The 21,216-nt window shown below is 46.6% G+C and overlaps 1 protein-coding gene across 13 annotated transcripts in view; it reads right to left on the minus strand.

Moving 5' to 3' along the window:
• Positions 1 to 20,801, minus strand: part of Cep164 (centrosomal protein 164) — a 63,099-nt gene extending 42,298 nt beyond the window's left edge. For 10 of the 13 annotated variants that reach the window (XM_031343557.1, XM_031343549.1, XM_031343551.1 and 7 more), the window contains exons 1-4: positions 20,630 to 20,801; positions 14,506 to 14,623; positions 8,116 to 8,227; positions 529 to 733 (exon numbers count right to left, since the gene is read on the minus strand). In XM_031343557.1, coding sequence (XP_031199417.1) covers positions 529 to 733; positions 8,116 to 8,227; positions 14,506 to 14,587 — 399 coding nt within the window. In that variant the 5' untranslated portion in view covers positions 14,588 to 14,623; positions 20,630 to 20,801. The remainder of the gene's footprint in view (positions 1 to 528; positions 734 to 8,115; positions 8,228 to 14,505; positions 14,624 to 20,629) is intronic. The other 3 variants (XM_031343560.1, XM_031343559.1, XM_031343558.1) reach the window with 1 other exon arrangement.
• Positions 20,802 to 21,216: the final 415 nt, after the last annotated feature.

The following is a 21,216-nucleotide window of genomic DNA, read 5'->3' on the forward strand; positions in this document are numbered from 1 at the left end:
CCCCCCCCCTCCAAGGACACCAACCACAGATGTCATCTGAGCCAATGGCATATATGCATCAAATACATGATCCTCCAGCCTCAGTCTTCTAAGTACTAGTATTGCAGGCATATGCCACAAATCCCAGCTTTTTTAAAAAAAAAAAAATTGAAGGCACTAGTGTTCTGACAATTTTAAGATAATGGCAAATAACAAGTCCGAGGCCAACTCAATGGTTCCTGTCTCTGTTCCCCACTCTTCCAGAGTGACAAATGCCACCACTTCTCCATCAAATGTAAGACATGGTCCTTGCCCCGCTGGGCTCATGCTCCCTAATCCTGTCATGTAACTCGACCTTCCCAGGGAGAGAGGAGGAACTATTTAGAGAAGTAACAACTACGAGAGGCTGAAAGAAAAATCTCCCAAGTAAAAGGAGACAATGTCCTGCCAAGAATTCATTGTTTACCCCCTGGCGGGTCCCCATGGGTCCCCATACCCCTTTGGACTGCAGCCCTGGGTAGGAAGCCCGCTTCAGGCTGACTGACTCACCAGAGGACTTTTGGAGATCTCTTTGTCCTTCTTGTTTTTCTTTTCCTTTTTCTTTTTCTTCTCTTTCTTCTTAACGGCCCCGGGAGCTGACCACCTCTCCCGCTCTTGAATGACCAATTTCCGATAGTGCTCGTCACACGGATGGTCCCAGATGGACTGCCCAGTGTCAAAGTTGAAATAGTAAAGGTCACCTGTGATGTTCTGGCTAGGGATGAGCAGAGTTCAGAAGTCAGTCCCTTCTAAGGCCCAGCAAGAGCAAGATTCATTAAGAAAGAACAAATATTGGGATATATAAAGTAACTAAGAGCAGTGGATAGTTGTCTTTTAAAGTGTGATAAACATCAAATTTGATACTGAAGAAGAGACAAATAAAGAATTGAAGAGCAAACCTAGGAAATTACCCAGAATACAACATGGGAGATGAGATGTTATTTTCTATAGGAGAAATAAAGACATGGCGGATAAGACAAGGACATTCAAAACTGCAACTGCAGCTGGCTTTCTTTTTTTCCTTTCTTCATTTTATTTATTTTTTAACACAAGCAACAAACTTTGGAAAGACTACTCAAGAAAAAGAGATACCTGAAAATAAACTAATTGATTTTTTTCTTTTTAAATGGGACTGGACGGATGGCTCAGCAGTTAAGAGCACTGGCTGCTGCTCTTCCAGAGGAACTAGGTTTGTTACCCAGCTGCACCTATATGGTGGCTCACAACGCAGGAAGCCTCCAGTTCACCACCACCCCCACCTCCCGTACTGTATAACCCATCAACATAATGTTAAGTCTTTAACCTGGGGCTGGAGAGATAGCTCAGTCAGGGGATACGTGGAGAACTCTGTCTCAAAGGACAAAGCAAAGTAAAAAACTAGCCTGAGCACTCTAAGACCTCCTGAGGGCAGGCATGGATGGAGTCCTGGCTATGCTGGAACTCCCTATGCAAACCAGGCTTAGCTGGCCTCAAACTCACAGCAATCCTCCTGCCTTTATCTTTTGTTTTTGTGCACTTATCCACACAAGCTCTATTTCTATTTTTAGAATGGGATTTGAAGTTAAAGCTTTTCCCACAAAGCAAGTTACCAGATTATGGCAATGGTAAATTTTACCGAATATTTAAAGCAGAAATAACAGCAATCCTTGTCCAGCAAACTTGTCCACAAACATGAAGAGGACAAAATCTCATTGTATGAGGACAATGACAACATGGCAGAAACAAGATAGAGACATTATGAGAAAAATGATACCACATACCAGTTTCCCCCATGGACACAGATGCAATAACGCTTAATGCAATTTTAGGAAATCGAATCCCATAAAATATAAAAGGGATCATACATCATGACCAAGTGGAGTTATCCCAGGAATATGAAATTTTTTGAACATTTGAAAATTGGGGGTCAGAGAGATGGCTCAGCTGGTGAAGGTGCTGATGGCCAAGCCAAGGGCCTGGGTTCCTTTCCAGGAGCCCACAAAGACAGAGAAAACCAACTCCCACAAGTTGTCCTCTGGCCTCCAGACTTACAAGAGCTGTGATATGCCCACACCCACAAGCATAAGTAAATAAATAGATAGGTAGGTAGATGAGTATAAATATATAAATGAATGCAATTAAAAATGAACTGAAAAAAGTACTTGAAAAGCAATCAATAAATTTGACTCTCAGAAAAGACTGAAAAACAGATAATCTTGTCAACAGATATAGAAAAAAGCACTGATCAAACCCATCCACCCCTTCCCCAAGGCTCAGCCACTGAAGAAATCTTCCCCGATGAAGGTCATTTCTAGGAACCAAAGCCAACAGCTACCTGATAAAGCAAAGACATCTGCTGTCACTACCTCTACTTAACAGTGTGGAGGGCTCTAGTCACTAGGCAGCCAGATTAGAAAGGAGGAGGCAAGAGTACCTTTATTCCTAGGAGTCAGAACCACTTCTGTAGAAAATGCTATAGAATCTTAAAATAAATAAATAAATAAGCTACTAGGCCTGACATAATTGATTTTAGCAAGACTGTACAGTGCAAGATCAATATACAGAAACCAATTTTACTTCTCTGTAAAAGCAACAAACAATTGGAGACTGGAAATACAATACTTACAGAAGCATCAAATATGAACTACTTAGGAAAGAATCTGATAAAGAGAGTCAAGACATGTACACAAACGCTATTAAACATTTCTTAGCGATATTAAAGGAAACCTTAATAAGCGGAAACAGACCTTGTTCACGGGCTGGAAGATTCAATATCATTTAAGAAACCTAATCCCCCAAAATTGATTTATGTGTAGCCCCAATCCAAATAGTAAAGTGACAAGAGAGTGCTTAAATTCACAAGGAAATGCAAAGAGCTTAGAATGAGACTTCGAAAATGGAAACAAGGGGCTGGAGAGGTGGCTCAGTCTTATGGACAGCGGCCCCTTTTCAGAGAACCCAGGTTCAAATCCCAGAATCCACATGGTGGCTAACATCCATCTGTAACTGTAGTTCCAGGGGATCCAAGTCCCTCTCTGGCTCCTCAGGCACCAAGTAGGCATGTGGTACACAAATGCATGCAAAATATCCATAAACATTAAACAGCTAAAAATATTAATAATAAGAAGAAAATTAAAACAAGATGGGAACACCTACCCTAAAAGATTTCAAGACTTATTACAAAGCTGTGTGCTCAGGAGAGAAAGGCATAAAACAGATGACTGTATCAGTGGCAGGGAGCAGGGAATACAGAAACTGATTTTGTTTTAATATCTATGGGTGTTTTGTCTGCGTGTATGTTGTGTACTACATGTGTGCCTGGTGCCCTTAGAAGCCAGAGGGAACATAGAATCCCCTGGAACTAGAGTTACAGACCATTGTGAGCTACCACATGGGTGCTGGGAATCAAACCTGGGTCCTCTGGAAGAATAGCTGGTGCTCTTAACCACCTAGCCATCTCTCTAAGCCCCAAAACAGACTCCCTTATGCATAGTTAGTCTCAAAAACATTTAAATGCTCTTTAGTATAAGAGAGGTTTTTATTTGTTTGGTATGGTTTTTTTTTTGTTTGTTTTGTTTTTTTTTTAGAATGTAGTATACTTGAAGTGGGACACACACAGTTCAGTTATAGCGTGCTTGGGTAGCATGCACAAGGCTCTGTGTCCCAGCCTCATTTACACACACACACACACACACACACACACACACACACACACACACAATATGGCATGTCTAGTATTGGGAAGTACACAACTGATAAAATTAAAAAGGTAAGGCAGTGTGACTAGTTTTTAACATCAACTTGCCACAACCTAGAGTCTCACAGGGCTACAGTCTCGATTGAGAGATTTTCTAGATCCAGTTGGGTGATGGGCATGTCTGGAAGAGATTGTATTGTTAACTGACCCAGTCTATTGTGAGTAGCATTATTTGTTGATTTGGGGCCTGAGGCTGTATAAGAGTAAAAGCAGATCACAATAAAGTATGCCTTTAATCCCAGCACTTTGGAGACAGAGGCTGTGAGTTCAAGGACAGTCTGGTGTGCACAGGGAGTTCTAAAATAGTCACAGCTACAAATTGAGACCCCGTCTCAAAAAAAAACAAAGCAGAGAGGATGGCTGGGTGGCAAGCCACACAGATACATCTGTTTCTCTCTGTGTTTGACTATGGATATGATGTGACCAGCAGTCTCAAGCTCTTGCCCCTGGACTTCTCAACATAGTGGAGACAGACTGTAACCTAGAATTGTAAGCTAAAAAAACTCCTTCCTCCCCTAAATTGCTTTGTAAGAATTGAGCAAACAGAGACACCTCATAAAAATACCAAGGAGCAAGGAATGTCCATTAAGCCTAAAGACAGAGCTTCAGAAGGGTTTACCGAGCAAACATCAGTCCCCAGGAGATGCCCTAATTGCGGAGAGTAATGTCCGGTTCCAGGAAACGTCCCCAATAAGGGACGGATCTCCCCCCACCCCTCCTATGTGCAATCGGTATCTCCTTCTCACCTGGGGCACAGAGGTCAATGAGAACAAAAGACAATGGGCTCCACCAATGAGAGATAACCAACTCATGCTGTAAACCTATGTACTGAAAGGTATAAAAAGTGTGTGTGCTTTTGTTCCTGGTCGTCGCCTTTGCTCTAAATGCAGGATGACCCCAGTATACTGGTTCAATAAAAACCTCATGCAATTTGCAGCGATCTCTCTCCTGATTCTTCGAGAGTAGGGCACCCATGCCAAATTTAACACTTTTGGTTAAGGTATTTTATCACAGCAACAGAAATGAAATTATTACAGGCAAATAAATAAGCATGATGGCACATGCCCATAATCCCAACATTCAGGAAGCAGAGGAGGGAGGACCACAAGTTCATAGCCAGCCTAGGCTATACCAACCAAGTGTGGTGGTTCACACCTATAATCCCAGCATGTGTAATAGGATCAGGAGTTCTGGGTCAGCCAGGCTACAATATGAGGTTAAGGCCAACCAGAGACCTGTGAGACCTCCTCCCAGAAGAAAAAGGGGGTCTGTAGCTGTTTTCAGACACACCAGAAGAGAGCACTGGATCGCATTACAGATGGTTGTGAGCCACCATGTGGTTGCTGGGAATTGAACTCAGGACCTCTGGAAGAGTAGTCAGTGCTCTTAACCATTGAGCCATCTCTCCAGCCTTACAAATAACTTTTAATGACTTATGCTATTTCAGAAAATGTTCATGTCCTCCCTATGGGACAAGAGAGTGTCAGCTACACTCACAGGTATAAGAAGGCAGCTGGCACAGGGCCTGGCACACAGCTGGCCCTAGACCAGCCAGTCCCCCGCCTCCATCAGAAAGGGCACTGGCACAAGACAGAAAGCGCTATCTTCCAAACACAAGCTTGAGTCTCAGCACCGGGAATACTGTCGGAAGCGCTAACAGATTTCCTAGAAAAAGATGTGAAACTGGCGCTGGTCCAAGGAGAGGCAGCCAAAAGACCAACAGAACAAGGAGCCTGTCGAGTGCGGGAAGCTGAAAGGAGTCTATGCCTTCAGCTGAGGAGAGTAAGGTGGGTTGGCGCAGCCATTTTGAAGTCCAGTCAAGCTGTTAAATGGCTGGGGTAAGAAAGGGGCAATTACCTAGGCCACCGAATGTACCTTCCCAGCCGAGACAGGGCCCCTAGGACACCGAAATCCTATGCTGGGGCGAGATGTAAACTCAGGGTCACAGCTTGGGGAGGACAACCCGGAAAAGGCTCCACACTCATGATGAGAGAGGAAGTGAGGAGAGGACAGAGCAGACACTGAACAGTGTCCCTGAGTGGAGATGACGCTGTCCTCGGGAGCAGGGTGGTGGCAACAGTGACCAGTGGCTTACGTCAACCTGCACCCCCAGGCACTGTTTCCTCACTGTAAACTTCTGCTTTTCAGAGATAACCTAAATGAATTCTCTCATAAATTCAGATAGCTTTAAGGAAATTTAAAAATACCAATGAACCCATGAGCGTGAAGCCAGGCAAGAACAGGTTACATGAGGGGCTCAGTGGGTAGCCTGGCAGCATGAGATCAGGGCCTGAAACCCAGGTAAAGGTGGAAGGAAAGGACCAACTCTACAAAGCTGTCCTCTGATGTCCACACTATGGCCCAGGTATCTATGCATACACGTATACACAACAATGATTTAAAGAATCACTATACTGCTAGGCAGTGGTGACACACGCCTTTAATCCCAGAACTTGGGAGGCAGAGGCAGGCAGATTTCTGAGTTCAAGGCCAACCTGGTTTACAGAGTGAGTTCCAGGACAGCCAGGGCTACACAGAAAAACCCTGTCTCGAAAAAAAAAACGAAAACAAAAACAAACAAACAAACAAAAAAGAATCACTATACTACACTACACAAACTCAAGAACAGCAGAACCAACAATAGTTGCCAAGAGAGATACAAATCTTTTCCCAAACCTGTTGTGGCCTCACTACAAACTCCTTTGGTCTCAGCATCTTTTAGACGTATTGAGGAGATACAGCCGTCGCTTTTTCTGTGTGTGTGCATTCTCACATGTGTACTGATACAGATGTGTGCACATGCATGTGGTGGCCAGAGGACAAATGCAGGCTTTGTTACTCAAGAGCCATCTATGTTACTTTTGAGACAGTCTCTCTCTCATTGGCCCAGAGCTCACCACGTAGGCTAGACTAGCTGGTTCGCAAGCCCCATAAATTTGCCTGTCCATTTCCCTAGGCTGAGATTACAAGCAAGGGCTACCACACTTGGCTTTTTAAAAGTGCATGAGTTCTAGGAACCAAGCTCAGGACCTCATGCTTGCCAAGCAAGCACTTTAAAGACAGAGCCATCTCCTCAAACCTCACAGATGTCGCCTCTAACCTTCTACCAGTGTGCAAGGACCAACAAAGATTCCTCCTTGGTGTGAGAGGACCGAGTCTGGGACGCAGCTCTGCAGTACACTCTGATCCTAACCCCAGAGACCTTCAAGTCAGCCTGCTCAGTCCTGAAGCAAGAGGTAACCTGCAGAGAAATAGCCATTTTGCCCCTGAGCATTAAAACTAATCTCCAGGGCATGGGGAAATGGCTCAAATAAAGTGCCTGTCATGCAAACATTAAAAAAAAAAAAAGAGGCAGAGGGTTGGAGAGATGGCCCAGTGGTTAAAACTGTGTACTGCTTTGACAGAGGACCTGATTTCAGTTCCCAGCATCCATCCATTATCAGGCAGCTCACAACCTACTGTAACTCCAGGTCCAGAGGATCCAGTGCCCTCTTCTGGCCTCTATCAGCAACTGCACTCACATGCACCTACCCACACACATACACTTAATGTCTTAGTTATGGGTACTATTGCTATGATGAAACACCAAAACCAAATGCAACATGGGAAGGAAAGGTTTTACTTGGCTTACATATCCCAAGTCACAGTCCACTGAAGAAAGCTAAGGCAGGAACTCAAGCAGGACAGGAATCTGGAGGCAGGAGCTGATGCAGAGGCCATGGAGGAGTGCTGTTTACTGGCTTGCACCTTATGGCTTGCTCAGCCTGCTATAAGAAAATAAACCCCTCGACCACCAGTGTGGGGTGGCGTCACCCACAATGAGCTGGGCCCTCCCCCATCAATCACTAATTAAGAACATGCCCTACAGGTTTACCTACAGCCCCATCTTATGGAGTCATCCTCTCTACTGAGGTTCCTTCCTCTTGGATAACTCTAGTTTGTGTCAGATTGACATAAAACTAGCCAGCACCACAATGAAAAATAAATCTAAAAAAAAACGGAAACAAAACAAAAAAAAAGGGGAGGGTGGAGAAATGACTCAGCAGTTAAAAGCACTTGCTGGTCTTGCAGAAGACTGGAGTTTATTTCCCAACATCTACATGGTAGCTCACAGCAGTCTCTAACCACAGTCTCAAGGAGTCTGATGTCTTCTTCTGGCTTCTGTGGGTACCAAGCACACACACAGTGCACACATACATATGCAGAGAAACATTCGTACACCTAAAAACAAAATAAGATGTGCATATCTGATCTACACACACTAGCACACGTACACACAAATATACACACACACACACACCTACATTCCAGAGTCAGGCCCATCTAACAGGCCTGGTTAGCGAGCCACTGCGATGACCTACCATGGTTTCCAGCCCTTGGGCAATGGAGCCTCAATACCCTCTCTCGCCAGCCACATCAGTTCTGGTTCCTTGATAGGGTCGATACCAATCACTCTGGCAAAGTCAAGGATTTCTGCAAGAGAGAAGGAGGGGAAGGTAGGGTAGTGGGGGGAGGGCAAGGGGGATAAGAGAGAGAAGGAAGGAGAGGGTGGAAAGAAGCAAGATTCAGACAGTTCTATTCTGAACCTTCTTTTACTCTCCAAGTTTTCCTCAGTGATAAAATATAGTATCTCTAAATATAAATAATAAATATATAGAACTAAAACTGGATGTGTTGGTACACATTCAAAATCCCAGCACTTCGGAAGCAGAGGCAGGAGGATCAGGAGTTCAAGGTCATCCTCAACTCCCCACTGAGTCAGAGGCCAGCTGGGCTACTTAAGACCATCTCAACAAGCTTAAACAAAAAACAAGCAAACATACAGAAACAACTGTATGTTTCCTTACATCCCAATTTATATAAGGGCCATCTGAATCAAACTACGCTACCACCAAACTCCCACACACATAATCTGAAGCCACAGTTAACAGAGGGAGTGAGGAACGAAACCAAGACTTCACAGTGGGCAGGCCCCAGGAAGGACCCAAAGCCACAGCCGGAACCATCCAGGATGAGGGCAGCCTTAGCAAAAGATAAACTCCAGAGAGACTGACAAGAGCTGGGCCCCAGTGCACTTGGCCCTCCCCAAGTGAGTCCCATCAACTACAGACAACTGAGTTCTCTAAGGACCTTGCAAACACACAGAACACGAAAGGGTAGTGTGTGTTGTGACGGTAGTACATACCATGTGTCACCGCAGCAGACAGAGGCAGTGCCTGGTTTTCTGAGGGACAGGAAGGCACCCCATGAGAAAGCAGATGACACTCGGGTGGGCTCCTTCCCCATCTAGTGAACCCCTCTTCCTAAAGGCGACTTAATTGTGGTATATATTTTGGACTCTACTTCTACTCTGCTCTCAGAATCAGTTAGGAGAGCCCTTTGCCAGAGAGCTGGAAGACAGAAGAGACCTATGCACTATTGCTCAGAGCAATCTCATCTTTGGAAAAGGATAGGTGATATGTCCATTGGAACGTGTCCCTGGTGGCCACAGGAATAAATACCCAGGTTTGAGTCTAATCCCAGGCTAGACAAGGTATGGCCACTATGTCATCTCCGTGAAGAAATGGAGGGTGACACACTGGGGACTAGGAAGTAACACTTTTTCTAAAGAACCAGCTTACACCTAACTGGCCAGGGAATGACTTATTGAATAGTTTTATCTTTTTTCGTTCAAGACAGGGGTCACACACAGAATGCTCTATGTAGCTCAGGCAAGCCTTAAGCTTTCAAACGTCCTGCCTCAGTCTTCCAAGTACTTATTACAGGTGTATGCCACCAACCACAGATTCACAATGACCACCTCCTATGAACCAGTGAGGCTGAGGCCAACCAGGCTTAAGAGAAGGGAAGGAAGGGAGGGAGGGAGGGAGGAAGGAAGGAACCTCACATCCCTGTATCCCTGATGCTCTAGAGGCCGAGACCACGGGATCACCTCCTCTGAGCCATTAAAAAAAAAAAAAAAGAGGGCTGGTGAGATGGCTCAGCAGGGAAGAGCACTGACTGCTCTTCGGAAGGTCATGAGTTCAAATCCCAGCAACCACATGGTGGCTCACAACCACCTGTAATGAAGACAGCTACAATGTACTTATATAATAAATAAATAAATCTTTTTTTAAAAAAAAAAGGAGAGAGAGAGAAAGAGGGAGAGAATATTCACTGTCATAACAAGAGATAGACCATGAAGAAGAAAACAAACACACAAGCTGGAGAGATGGCTCACTGGCTCAGATCCTGGACTCTCCTCATAAAAGACCGGAGTTCAGTTCCCAGCACCCATGTTGGATGGCTCACCACCACCTGTAACTCCAGCTCCAGAATGCCTCTGGCCTCTGCAGCCACCTGCACTATGCATGCACACACACACACACACACACACACACACACACACACACACACACACGCACACGCACACGCACACACATTTATACATAATTTAAAATAAATCTCTAAGAAAACATAAATACAAACAATTCTTGCTCTCAAAACTACAGTGGAGTGAATATCAAGATGGAGGGTGCTCCCTTGGAGATGTACGGCCATGGAAGCCCTCTAGGCAATCAGGACACTAAAGAAAAGGGCCGGCACAATGAACCTGTGACGGGATGCGGCTTAGTGCATCTGGGGATGGCCAGAAGCCAGCGCACACCTCAACTGGCAAGGTAGGAGAGCCATGTCACAAAGGAGCCTGAAACGTCACCAAGGGCACTGGAAGCAGCCTGGAAATGATCCATTTCTCCCTGTAAGACCACTGCTACTAGATGGGACACAGACAATGCAGGAACAAGAGCACAGAGCTGAGTAGGAAGCTGATGCAGAGAAGGTAGTGTGGCTCAGACCAGGCGCTGGCAGAGGAGGTTTTTTTGTTTGTTTGTTTTTTTCGAGACAGGGTTTCTCTATATAGCCCTGGCTGTCCTGGAACTCACTCTGTAGACCAGGCTGGCCTCGAACTCAGAAATCCGCCTGCCTCTGCCTCCCAAGTGCTTGGATTAAAGGCGTGCGCCACCACCGCCTGGCGGCAGAGGAGTTTTTAATAAGCCATCCCTGTATCCCTGATGCTCTAGAGGCTGAGACCATGGGATCACTGCCAAGCTCGGGCCAGCCTAACCTCCAGACCAGCAAGACCCTGTCTAAAAAATAAAAATAAATAAGTTCCAGCACTCAGGACACAAAGGAGGTAGGAGGATCTCTGTGAATTCTAGGCCAGTCTGGTCTACATAGCAAATTCCAGGGCAGCCAGGGGTGCAGAATGAGAGAGAAATCAAGCATCCTTCGCCCAAAATTCTTGGGACCAGACATGATAAAGATTTCAATTCCTTTCTGGCTTTGGAATATTTGCATAGAATCCCCTCACGAGCCAGGCACTGGTGGTACATGCCTTTAATCTCAGCACTTGGGAGGCAGAGACAGGCAGATTTCTGAATTCGAGGCCAGCATGGTCTACAGAGTGAGTTCTAGGACAGCCAGGGCTACAGAGAAACCCTGTCTCGAAAAAAACCAAACAAACAGAAAGAATGTCCTCATCAAAATGTCTCATCTAAAAAGGCAGATTTGGGTATTTCTCATCTTGGAAGAGGTGAGGGATACACAACTTGAATTCCAGAAACAATGAAGCAATGCATGGTGATCCACATCTGTAATCCTAGCACTTAGGAGATGGCGGCACAAGGAATCGGAGTTCAAGACCAACATGGGCTACACAGTGAGGCTGAGGCCAACCAGGCTTAAGAGAAGGGAAGGAAGGGAGGGAGGGAGGGAGGAAGGAAGGAAAGACAGCAGGAAGGAAGGAAGGAAGGAAGGAAGGAAGGAAGGAAGGAAGGAAGGAAGGAAGGAAAAAAGGCAGGAAAAATAAAGAAAGGAAAATGCACACACACACACACACAGAGCTTAAGGTACAAACTGAGATTCTGCCTCAAAAAAAAAAAAAAGTAAAGGAGACTTCAAGTCAGTGGTAAGATAGGTCATAAGGATATTTATTTGCAGCCAATCCTAATACTCAGAGTCCCATCCTAGAGCCCACATGGTGGAAGGAAAGAACTGACTCCTGCAAATTGTTCTCTAACCTTCACGCACATGCTGTACATACACACATAGGATAAATAAATGTAAAAAAACAAAGAAAATCTGAAGTAATTCAAGGATAGCACAAAAGACATGTGGACAGGGATATGACAATCTTGGAAGGAAGACATTACAAACATGACAGCCCCTTCTGAATCGATCCGATGTTCATCACGATACCCCTAGGTACCAACAGTCCTCCCAAACGCTGCCCTACCCAGAGCTTGACAGATAAGTCTAAAGTTGTGGGTCAATAAAACAAACAAGATGGCCGAGGAAACTGAAAAGACTTCGACAAGGGCTTCAGCCCTACTCCGTATTAGAAACCAATGCGTCTCCGTAATTCAGAGTGACACATGGCCGAGGCAGTCCAATGGGAGAGAGGAAACAGACGCCCACAACAGTAGCCAGGCCAATAGGGAGATGAGCTGCCCCATCGATGGTGTAGGAACTAAAATAAACTAGAATATGAGAGAAATCAGCTCTACTTTTGTTGGAGCAAGCTTTTCTAACTGTAATACACAACACAACTCGGAGGCCAGTCACCAACAGACTGACAGACAACAAAAAAAAAAGTACAAACTAGACTGCACTAGCTGCTCTTCTGGAAAACCCAGGATCAATTCCCAAAATGGAGAATCACAACTGTCTGTAATTCCAGTTTGAGGGCATCCATCACCCTCTTCTGGTCTCTGTGGGCACCAGAGGCACACAGGGCATGCAGACCTGCATGGGAGCTGAGCATAGGGCTTGGTGGTACCGTGTGTCCTGAGTGTCTGGGTTTATGCCAAGGAACGAACAGTAAAAGCACACTGGGTAGTGACTTGAGTCACTTGGGACTCAGAATGGGTGGTGACTCGAGTCACTTGGGACTCGGAATGGGTGGTGACTCGAGTCACTTGGGACTCGGAATGGGTGGTGACTCGAGTCACTTGGGACTCGGAAGCAGGAGGGTTGCTATGAATTGGATCTCACAAAAGGAAGTGGGGGTTGGGGCAGCAGCAAGACAGTTCAGAGGTAAAGGTGTTTGCCACCAATCCTGAAGGCCTGATCTAGTTCCCGTAATCCACACGGTAGAAGGAGAGAGCCCAGGACTTCATGCACAGGAAGCGAGCATTCTCACAAACTGTCCACACCATGCCGCGCCCTCCAGTACACAGATGTTTAAAAACTAACCGACAAATAAAAAAAAAAAGAATCTGTACCATTCTAAAACCTCTAAATGGCAACTGGCAAACACACTAGGCTATTATCAGATTGCAAGGTCTAAAGTGGGGGTCCTGGACTCCCCAGGGCCACGTGTTCTTACCCTTCTCTGCAGGCCCACAACTCTTCAGAATGTTAAAGTTAATTTCAGTCCACGAACCGCAAAGCACAGAGAGTTGGCGGCCCAGCTGTACCCTTCACAGGACGTGGAACCACAGGGACCTCCCTTAACCTCTCTGACAGACAGGGGACAAGGACAGGACCTGGCTCGAGGAGTTACCATGGGGTTGCTTTTTGGTTTGTTGTTGTTGCTTGAGACAGGGCCTGACAATATAGCACTGGCTGGCCAGGAACTCAGATCTGCCTCTGCCTCTGCCTCTCAAGTGCTGCTGGGGTTAAAGGTAAAGACATGAACCACCATATTCATCTTGCCTGGGGATTGAAGGGAAATAAATGTAAAGTTTTTAAACCAGAGAATAGTAACATAAATAAATAATGCTACGGTTTTTTTTTTCTTTTTGCAGTTTTAAGAAAGGACCTTAAACTCACAGCCCAATGACTTGACCATGAATTTCAAATCCTCCCTCGTCGCCCTCCCCAACCCACTACTGAGAGCTAGCCCATCACACCTGGATTTATGAGCTGTGATCACTAATCCAGGACTTCATGCATGGGAAGCAAGCACTCCACCAACAGAGCCACAACCTTGTTATTTTTGTTGTTCATACTGAGATTGTGTAGCTCAGCCTAGTCTCAAATTCATTCCGTAGCCCTGGCCTTGAACTTGTACCAATCCTCCTACCTCAGCCTCCTGAGTGCTGGGATTACAGTGAGGGCCAGCATGCCAGCCAGCCTTAGCTTGTTTCTAAAGACACAGGATTTACATGCTATATTTAACAATATCCCATATACTTCTATCTCATTTAAAACCAATCTGATCTCCAGTGCCAGCAAACATTTTCTATAAAGTTGCTCAGATAGTAACTATTGTAGGCTTTGAAGGTTATAAATCTATTACAGTTATTTGACACCACTATCAAAGCATGAAGACTGCCGCAGATGACACAGGAAGAAACATGGCTGTCTTCAAATAAAATTCTATTGACAAGAACAGGCAAGCTGCCAACTTGGGCCCAAAGGTTACAGTTTGCCAACCTCTGATCTAACCCAAGTATATTGAGCAGCCCCGTGCATGGACCAACTCTATGTTGGGGGCTGGGCTTAGTGGTTAAAAGCACTGGCTGCTCTTGAGAACCCCAGGCTCAATTCCCAGCACCTACATGGTGGCTCAAAACCATCTATAACTCTAGTCCCAGGGGATATGATGTCCCCTGCCAGCCTCCTCAGACACTGCACACATGTAGTTTATAGATATGCAGGCAGGCAAAAACCCATACACATAAAATAATTTTTAAAAATGTGTTTAAGTGAATCAATTACACTATCTGTGCTCAAAGCACGATTAGAACCCCCCACAAGCTTCTTACCTTGCTCACTGGGAACGTAGGTCTCATCAGAATCTTCCTCCAGAACCAGCTGGTCACCTAAGAGGATCGGCCGTCTAGCCATGGTTCAGCCTGGCGTAACTATCTTGATCCCAGAGACCTTAGCCAAAGAGAAAATCAGTGAGCTGGCCTGAAAGGGACAGCTGAGTTGAGTCACAGAACACCTGGGTCACACCAGACCCTGCAAGCCAGTGTGACTGAGGACCCTGCCTGCAGTTCAGAGCTTCATAGGCTCTGTAGCTGGGCAATTCCCTGTCACACCCCTGCCCAGAGTTACAGAACACACAGTGCACTGCAAGACATCTTCAAGCCTAGCTCTCTAAAGTGTTTAAACTTGAGGGCTGGAAAGATAGTTCAGTGGTCAGAAGCACTGGCAACTGTTCTAGGAGACTTGGGTTCAATCCTCCAACACCCACAAGGTGGCTCACAACCTTCTGTAATTCCAGTTCCAGGGATTCCAACTCCATCTTCTGGCCTCCGTCTGCATCAGAGATGCACATGGTGCACACACACAGATGCAGGCAAACACACAAAATAAATAAACCTTTAAAGAGTTTAACTTTGTATCCCTCCCCGAAACAGGAGAATATTCCAAACTGTAGTACACCTCAGCCAGAAAACCCCAGTGACACCAAAAACACAGAGCCTCGGGTGTCAGCACACCCCAGGGCAGGGAAGCAGCCACAGTCAACGGTACCCCTTCCCCAGCAATGCAGGGCCAGGAGTCAGTGTGTAGTCAGCACCTGCCCTGAGAGCATGAAGACAAAAAGACCACTGAAGACTGAAGAGAGCTGAGGGCTTTGGGAAGAGAAAAACTACACAGGGTGGCATCTTACTTAGGATAGAAACTCCGGTAAGACCAGCATGGCTGAATTGGAGAAGGTAAGAAAATGCCATCAGGAGGCACATGAGAAGGCTTCCATCCCAGTAAAAGTTAATGAGGGGGCTGGAGAGATGGCTCAGTGGGTAAGAGCACTGACTGCTCTTCCGAAGGTCCTGAGTTCGGATCCCAGCAACCACATGGTGACTCACAACAATCCGTAATGAGATCCGATGCCCTCTTCTGGTGTGTCTGAAGATAGCTACAGTGTATTACGCCAGAGCGAACAGGGCAGGAGCAAGGAGAGAGGTCTGGAGTTCAATTCCCAGCAGCCACATGATGGCTCATGACCATCTGAATAGCTACAGTGTACTCATACACATAAAATAAATAAATATTAAAAAAAAAAAAAAACCTCAAGCTACTGGTTTTTTAAAAAAAGAAAGAAAGAAGGAAAGAAAGTTAATGAGGGCCTAAACCAGGCCAAAGAACCCGAGGTGGAAAGGGGACAAAGACACAGAGCTATTATGCTTAATGAGAGCATAGGGGAGGAAGGGAAGAGTGGGGGTCCAGATGGACTGGATAGTGTCCCTCAAAAACACTTGATGATCTGACTTAATGAGAAGAAGTAAGGTCTTTAAGACATAGTCAACATTAAGTGAGGTCATATGGGTGGGATCCTGAGCTGACGTAAACAAAGGAATAGGAGTCAGCTTTCTCAGTGTCAGATGAAGACAAAGGATGGTAGCCACATGCAAGGTGGGAACTAGGAAGGACCTTATCTCTGTGTTATTTTATTTGCTAGTTTGCAGTGTTGATGTGCTCCTCATGCGATGCTGGGACTGTCCCTCTCTTCCTGCCCCTAGCCTCACCTCCAGCTCTGGACCCCCGGGGGCGTGGGGGTCCTATTAACCTTCCCCACGGCAGCTCCCACAATGAAACCTAATGAAACAAACAAATAGACTGTGACAGCTGACCCCACCTGAGTGAGCCACCTGAGAAGTGACCAGCACAGCAGGTACTGGCCTCTCCTGTCCACTTCTTGAGCAACTCTCACTATTCCAGGTGGAACAAAGAGCAGGCAACATTCCTCTCCAGCAAGAAGACACCCCCACTGCCCGTCATAAAGGTCAAGCCTGACCAGGCCTGCGGTGGAGTGTTCAGTAATGGCTGAGGCTGCTGACTGTGACTCTAACCCAGATCCATAGAGAAGTACCTCTGAGAAGCAACAGGGAACCCAGCAAGACCTATTCCTGTGGCCTTCTGAGATCATGATACTCAGACCTTCTTCAGTCCACCAGACCCTTCAAGAAAACCAGACTTGGGGCTGGCGAGATGGCTCAGCAGGTAAGAGCACGGATTGCTCTTCCAAAGGTCATGAGTTCTATCCCAGCAACCACATGGTGGCTCACAACCACCCATAATGAGATCTGACACCCTCTTCTGGTGTGTCTGAAGACAGCTACAGTGTACTTATAATAATAAATAAATATTAAAAAAAAAAGAAAGAAAGAAAGAAAACTCTGCCCCTCTCATTCCCACCAGACTCTGCCCCTCTCATTCCCACCATGCCCCTCCAAGTAAGAAAGGTTTTTAAAAAGAAGAAAAAAAGAAAAAGAAAAAAAAAGAAATCCCTGTGATACCTAAGCTAAGAGAAAATGCTCCCCTCTCAGAAGTCAGACCACGGACCAGACACCCCATCCATGCCTCTACTCTCAGTTAGAGACAGAGCGTCTCTAACAAACAAGCCCGTGTCAAGGCCTGGAGTAGGGATGAACCAGCACACAGACGGGGTCACCTGAGTCCTTAATCCTCTTACTTAAGAGAGAAGAGGGGAGGAGACAAGGAAAGAGCTACAGACAAGAGGACTGACCCAAACACAGACTAGCACTTATCAAACTGAGTTGACCTCTTCACAAACCTGAGAAACTGAATCTGAAAGGTGTGGCCTGTGCCTACAGCCCCTGGCAGAAACCAACAACCAGGAACAACTGCTGTCCTCATAGGACAACAACAACAACAACAAACAAGTCTCAAGTGCTATTCTGTCAACGTGACACAAACTAGGGTCACCTGTCAAGAAGGAACTTCAGTTTAGGAACTGCCTCCACCAGACTGGCCTATGTGGTGGCACATGCTCTAATACAAGCAATAGGGAGGCAGAGGCAGGCAGAACCTGATCTGTATAGTGCTTCTGTTTCGGGATAGCCTTAGAGAAACCCCTGTCTCAAAAAACAAAAACAAAAAAAAAAGGGCTGGGCTTGGTGGTACATGCCTTTAATCCCAGCACTCCGGAAGCAGAAGCAGGGGGATCTCAAGGCCAGCCTGAACTACAAAAGGAATCCAGGACAACCAGGGCTCTGTTACACAGAGAAACCCTGCCTCAAAAATAAGCAAACAAGCGAATACCAGTAGCTGAGCAAGCCACAGAAATCGAGCCAGTAAAGCAAGCAGTGTTCTTCTGAGGTCTCTGCCTCTTCCTCCATTCCCTGACGACTCCTCCGAGATTCCTGCCTCTGCTCCTGCTTCAGTTCCTGCCCTGACATCCCTTCCCTCCATGATGGACTATAGACAAAATAAACCCTTTTTCTCCCCAAGCTGCTTTGGTCATGGTGTTTTTAACACCTGGACACCTGACTGGCCATGAAGAAGGTGGAAAATCTGAATTCATAAATTTTCCAAATTTCAGACAAATCTTCTGCCAGGAAAAGAAAATAAATTATGGTTGGACTATACCATGCCTTGCCTCGCTTCAGGGACAATGTGGCAAGGAGAGGCCAAGAGGGTGAAGAGATGCGAGGCAGAAGTGCACAGTTGGAACTCATACTTCACCAATAGGTCACTCTGATCAAGTTTCCCTCTGAGCACTAGACGGGCGATAGTGATTGAGCAGATTCAGTCATGACTCCCCAGTGCAACTACTTCTTAGCCAGACAGTCCCAGATAAGAGTATCAGTGCTAAATTAGGCACGGAGACACAAGCGTGCCCAGCATCTCAGCTCTTGGGAGGTGCCAACAGAATTCCAAGTTCAAGGTCATCCTCAACTACAGATGTTCAAGCCAGCCAAGGCTTTATAAGGACCTGTCTCACAAAACAAACAAACAAACAAACAAAAACCACCACCACAGCAAAGGATGGGGGTGGAGAGGCTAGCAAGATGGCTCAGTGGGTACTTGCCACCAAGCATAGCAACCTTGGGTTCCATCCCCATTGCCCAAGACCTACATGGTGGAAGGAAAGAACTATGTCTTCAAGCTGTCTTCTGATCTATACACTCACGGGGGGTGGCGGAGGGGGGCATAAAAGTATCATTTCATAAGGAGTAAGACCTGAGCCTGATGGGTGGTGCCTATACTGAGACCTGGAGGATGAACAGGTATTTACTGACAGAGAAGGAAGCAAATTCTAACAACAGCAGCAGCAGCACACGCAAAGGCCCTGCAGCAGGGGACCCTAGCAATCAGGAAAGTACCAGAGATGTTACTGAAGAGGAAGGAAAAAGAAACAAGCCATGCTGAAGATTTGCCCTTTGTCGTCCTAGAAAGCTGCAAAATTCAAAAGCGCTTTCCCCACACAGGCAGAAATGGATGCCAGAGTGGAAGGAAGAAACTTAGAGTGGCTGGGGCTGCAGGCATGGCTCAGGGTAAGGGCACTGGGTACCCTTCCAGAGGACCTAAGTTCAGTACCCAGCACTAGGGTTAGATTCTGTGGAAACTCCAGTCCCAGGGATCTCCTTACCTTACTTCTATGTCTCCAGCACTGAGATCACAAGCAGGAACCACCATGCCTGGCTTTTTACAAGGGACTTAACTCGGGTTCTCATGCTTAGAGAGAAAGAACTTTATCTACTGAGCTATCTCACCAGCCCCTAAAGCAAGGAAATTTAAAACAGAAGAAATGCCATGAACAGAGGCAAAGCAGTGGCTTTGGGGAGGAGTGGCTATTATGGCTTGCCTAGCATGTGCAAAGCCCTGAGTTCAATCCCTAGTACCACAAAACAACTCTGTGTGTGTGTGTGTGTGTGTGTGTGTGTGTGTGTGTATGTGTGTATGTGTGTGTGTAGGGAAGAGGGGGAGGAAAGGGGGAGAGCGCAAGCACAGCAAATGTGCTTGGAGGGGGTCAGGATTAGTTATAACAAAAACTTGGACTAACTGCACACTTCCCAGAACACTTGTATATAGCGGGACTGTACTAAGGGTTTTATCCTCCTCCATCTCACCCCAGTCTTTCAGCTAGAGAAGGATTACTATCCCCACTTTTCAAATACAGAGACTGCTTGAATGGAAGGCAGGGAGCAACTAATACGGGCTTGCGAGGGCTGAAACTGTATGCAGGTCTTCATAAGGAGCTGCCATGGGAATTTCATAAAGGAGGTTGGAGGGGTGAGAGTTACCAGTTACCGTTCAGAAAGGTGACTGCCAACTGCACAAGAACCAATCAGACAGGGGCAAAACCAGAGGCAGTTATTCTGAAAGCACAGCCGAGAAATTATGAACCAAGTCAGTGGCTACCTGAATGAAAGGGGGCTAATCCTGAGGGTAGGAGAACAGAAAATAGCAGGGTCTGGCGTCTACGTGAAGGAAGAGAAGAGAGAAAGCAGAGGATTTCAGCCAGCCCGTTGTGATTTTAGGTGTTAGCCAAGAAGCCGACTGTCTAGAATCTGAGGCACGCCAGGTGAGTACTGCAGACAGTAGAATGAATTCTCAGCGCAGACTGGGCTAAGTGACTGAGGAAGTTCTCCACTGAGACAAGAAACACGGGAGACACTGATAGAGGGTCCGGGGGCTGGGGGAAGGGGGGTGTTTAGAGACGATCCACAAGCACATCTAAGCTCGAGAAAGAGGTATCTGGCCAAGCAGCAAGTACTTCGCAGAGCAACCGGTCACTGGAAGCTCTAGTCTCAATCCAGAAATGGAGTGCGGAGAGAAGCATGCAGGGGCCTGCAGAGGGTTGAGCTGGCAGACGCGCGAGGGCGAGTCACCGAGGCCAAGAGAGGGCAGCGGTTCCGGGAGGAGATTCCTGAATCAGTGCAAAGAAAGCCTCAAACTTCCTCTCCTGCCCATCTGACCGAAAGATGCCAAGCCCTTGCCTGAGCTTGGGATAGCCCAGAAGTGGGCTGGGGGTGGGGGTAGGGTGTAGATTCAGGAGACGCTGGCAAGCCAGGCCGCGCAAGCGGGGAGGGCTCTCCTCTCCCATCTCAGTTCCCGCGCAGCAACACCTCACAGCGCTTCAGCGCCCTGCAAACTCTTGCCACGCCGGCAAGCCTGGCTCCGAGGAGATCTCACCTGTCCCCGATCCGGAGGTTTCCGAAACGATGGCTCTACGCCGCCTCCCAGCACCACCCCGGCCCCCCTACTTCCAGGGACGCCGGGGTGTCCGGCTCCCCGCTTCCAGGGACGCCGGGGTGTTGCCCTGCAGCGACCAGCAACCACTTCCGGAAAGGCACCAGCCTAGCAACTGAGAGGCCCGCCTCTACTAAGAGCCAATAGGTCGCTGACTGAGAGCGTTGGCATTGGATTGGTTGAAGGTCCCCACGAGGCTTTGCCCGTTGCATCCTGAAAGTTGTAGTTCAAAATAGTGAACAAGCACAACCCCACTCCCACCCCCAAAAGAGAGACCTGAATGTAGATAAGAGAACTTCTTCCGCGGAAGAAAGGAAGTATTCATAATATTAACCATAATATTAATAGTAATCTACTATTACTGTTAATTAAGCAAAATTGTCCCTCATTTATAGACCATCATTTTTTAAAGTTCGAGTAAAATCACGTGAACAACAGTGATTATCAATGGTCAACCTATTGATTGGGCCCTTAATAAAAGAACTATGAAGGGGTTGGAGAGATGTCTCAGTTATCAAGAGAGCCGCCTA

This window comes from Mastomys coucha, unplaced genomic scaffold (assembly GCF_008632895.1).
Source record: "Mastomys coucha isolate ucsf_1 unplaced genomic scaffold, UCSF_Mcou_1 pScaffold23, whole genome shotgun sequence".
Classification (NCBI taxonomy): Eukaryota; Metazoa; Chordata; class Mammalia; order Rodentia; family Muridae; genus Mastomys; species Mastomys coucha.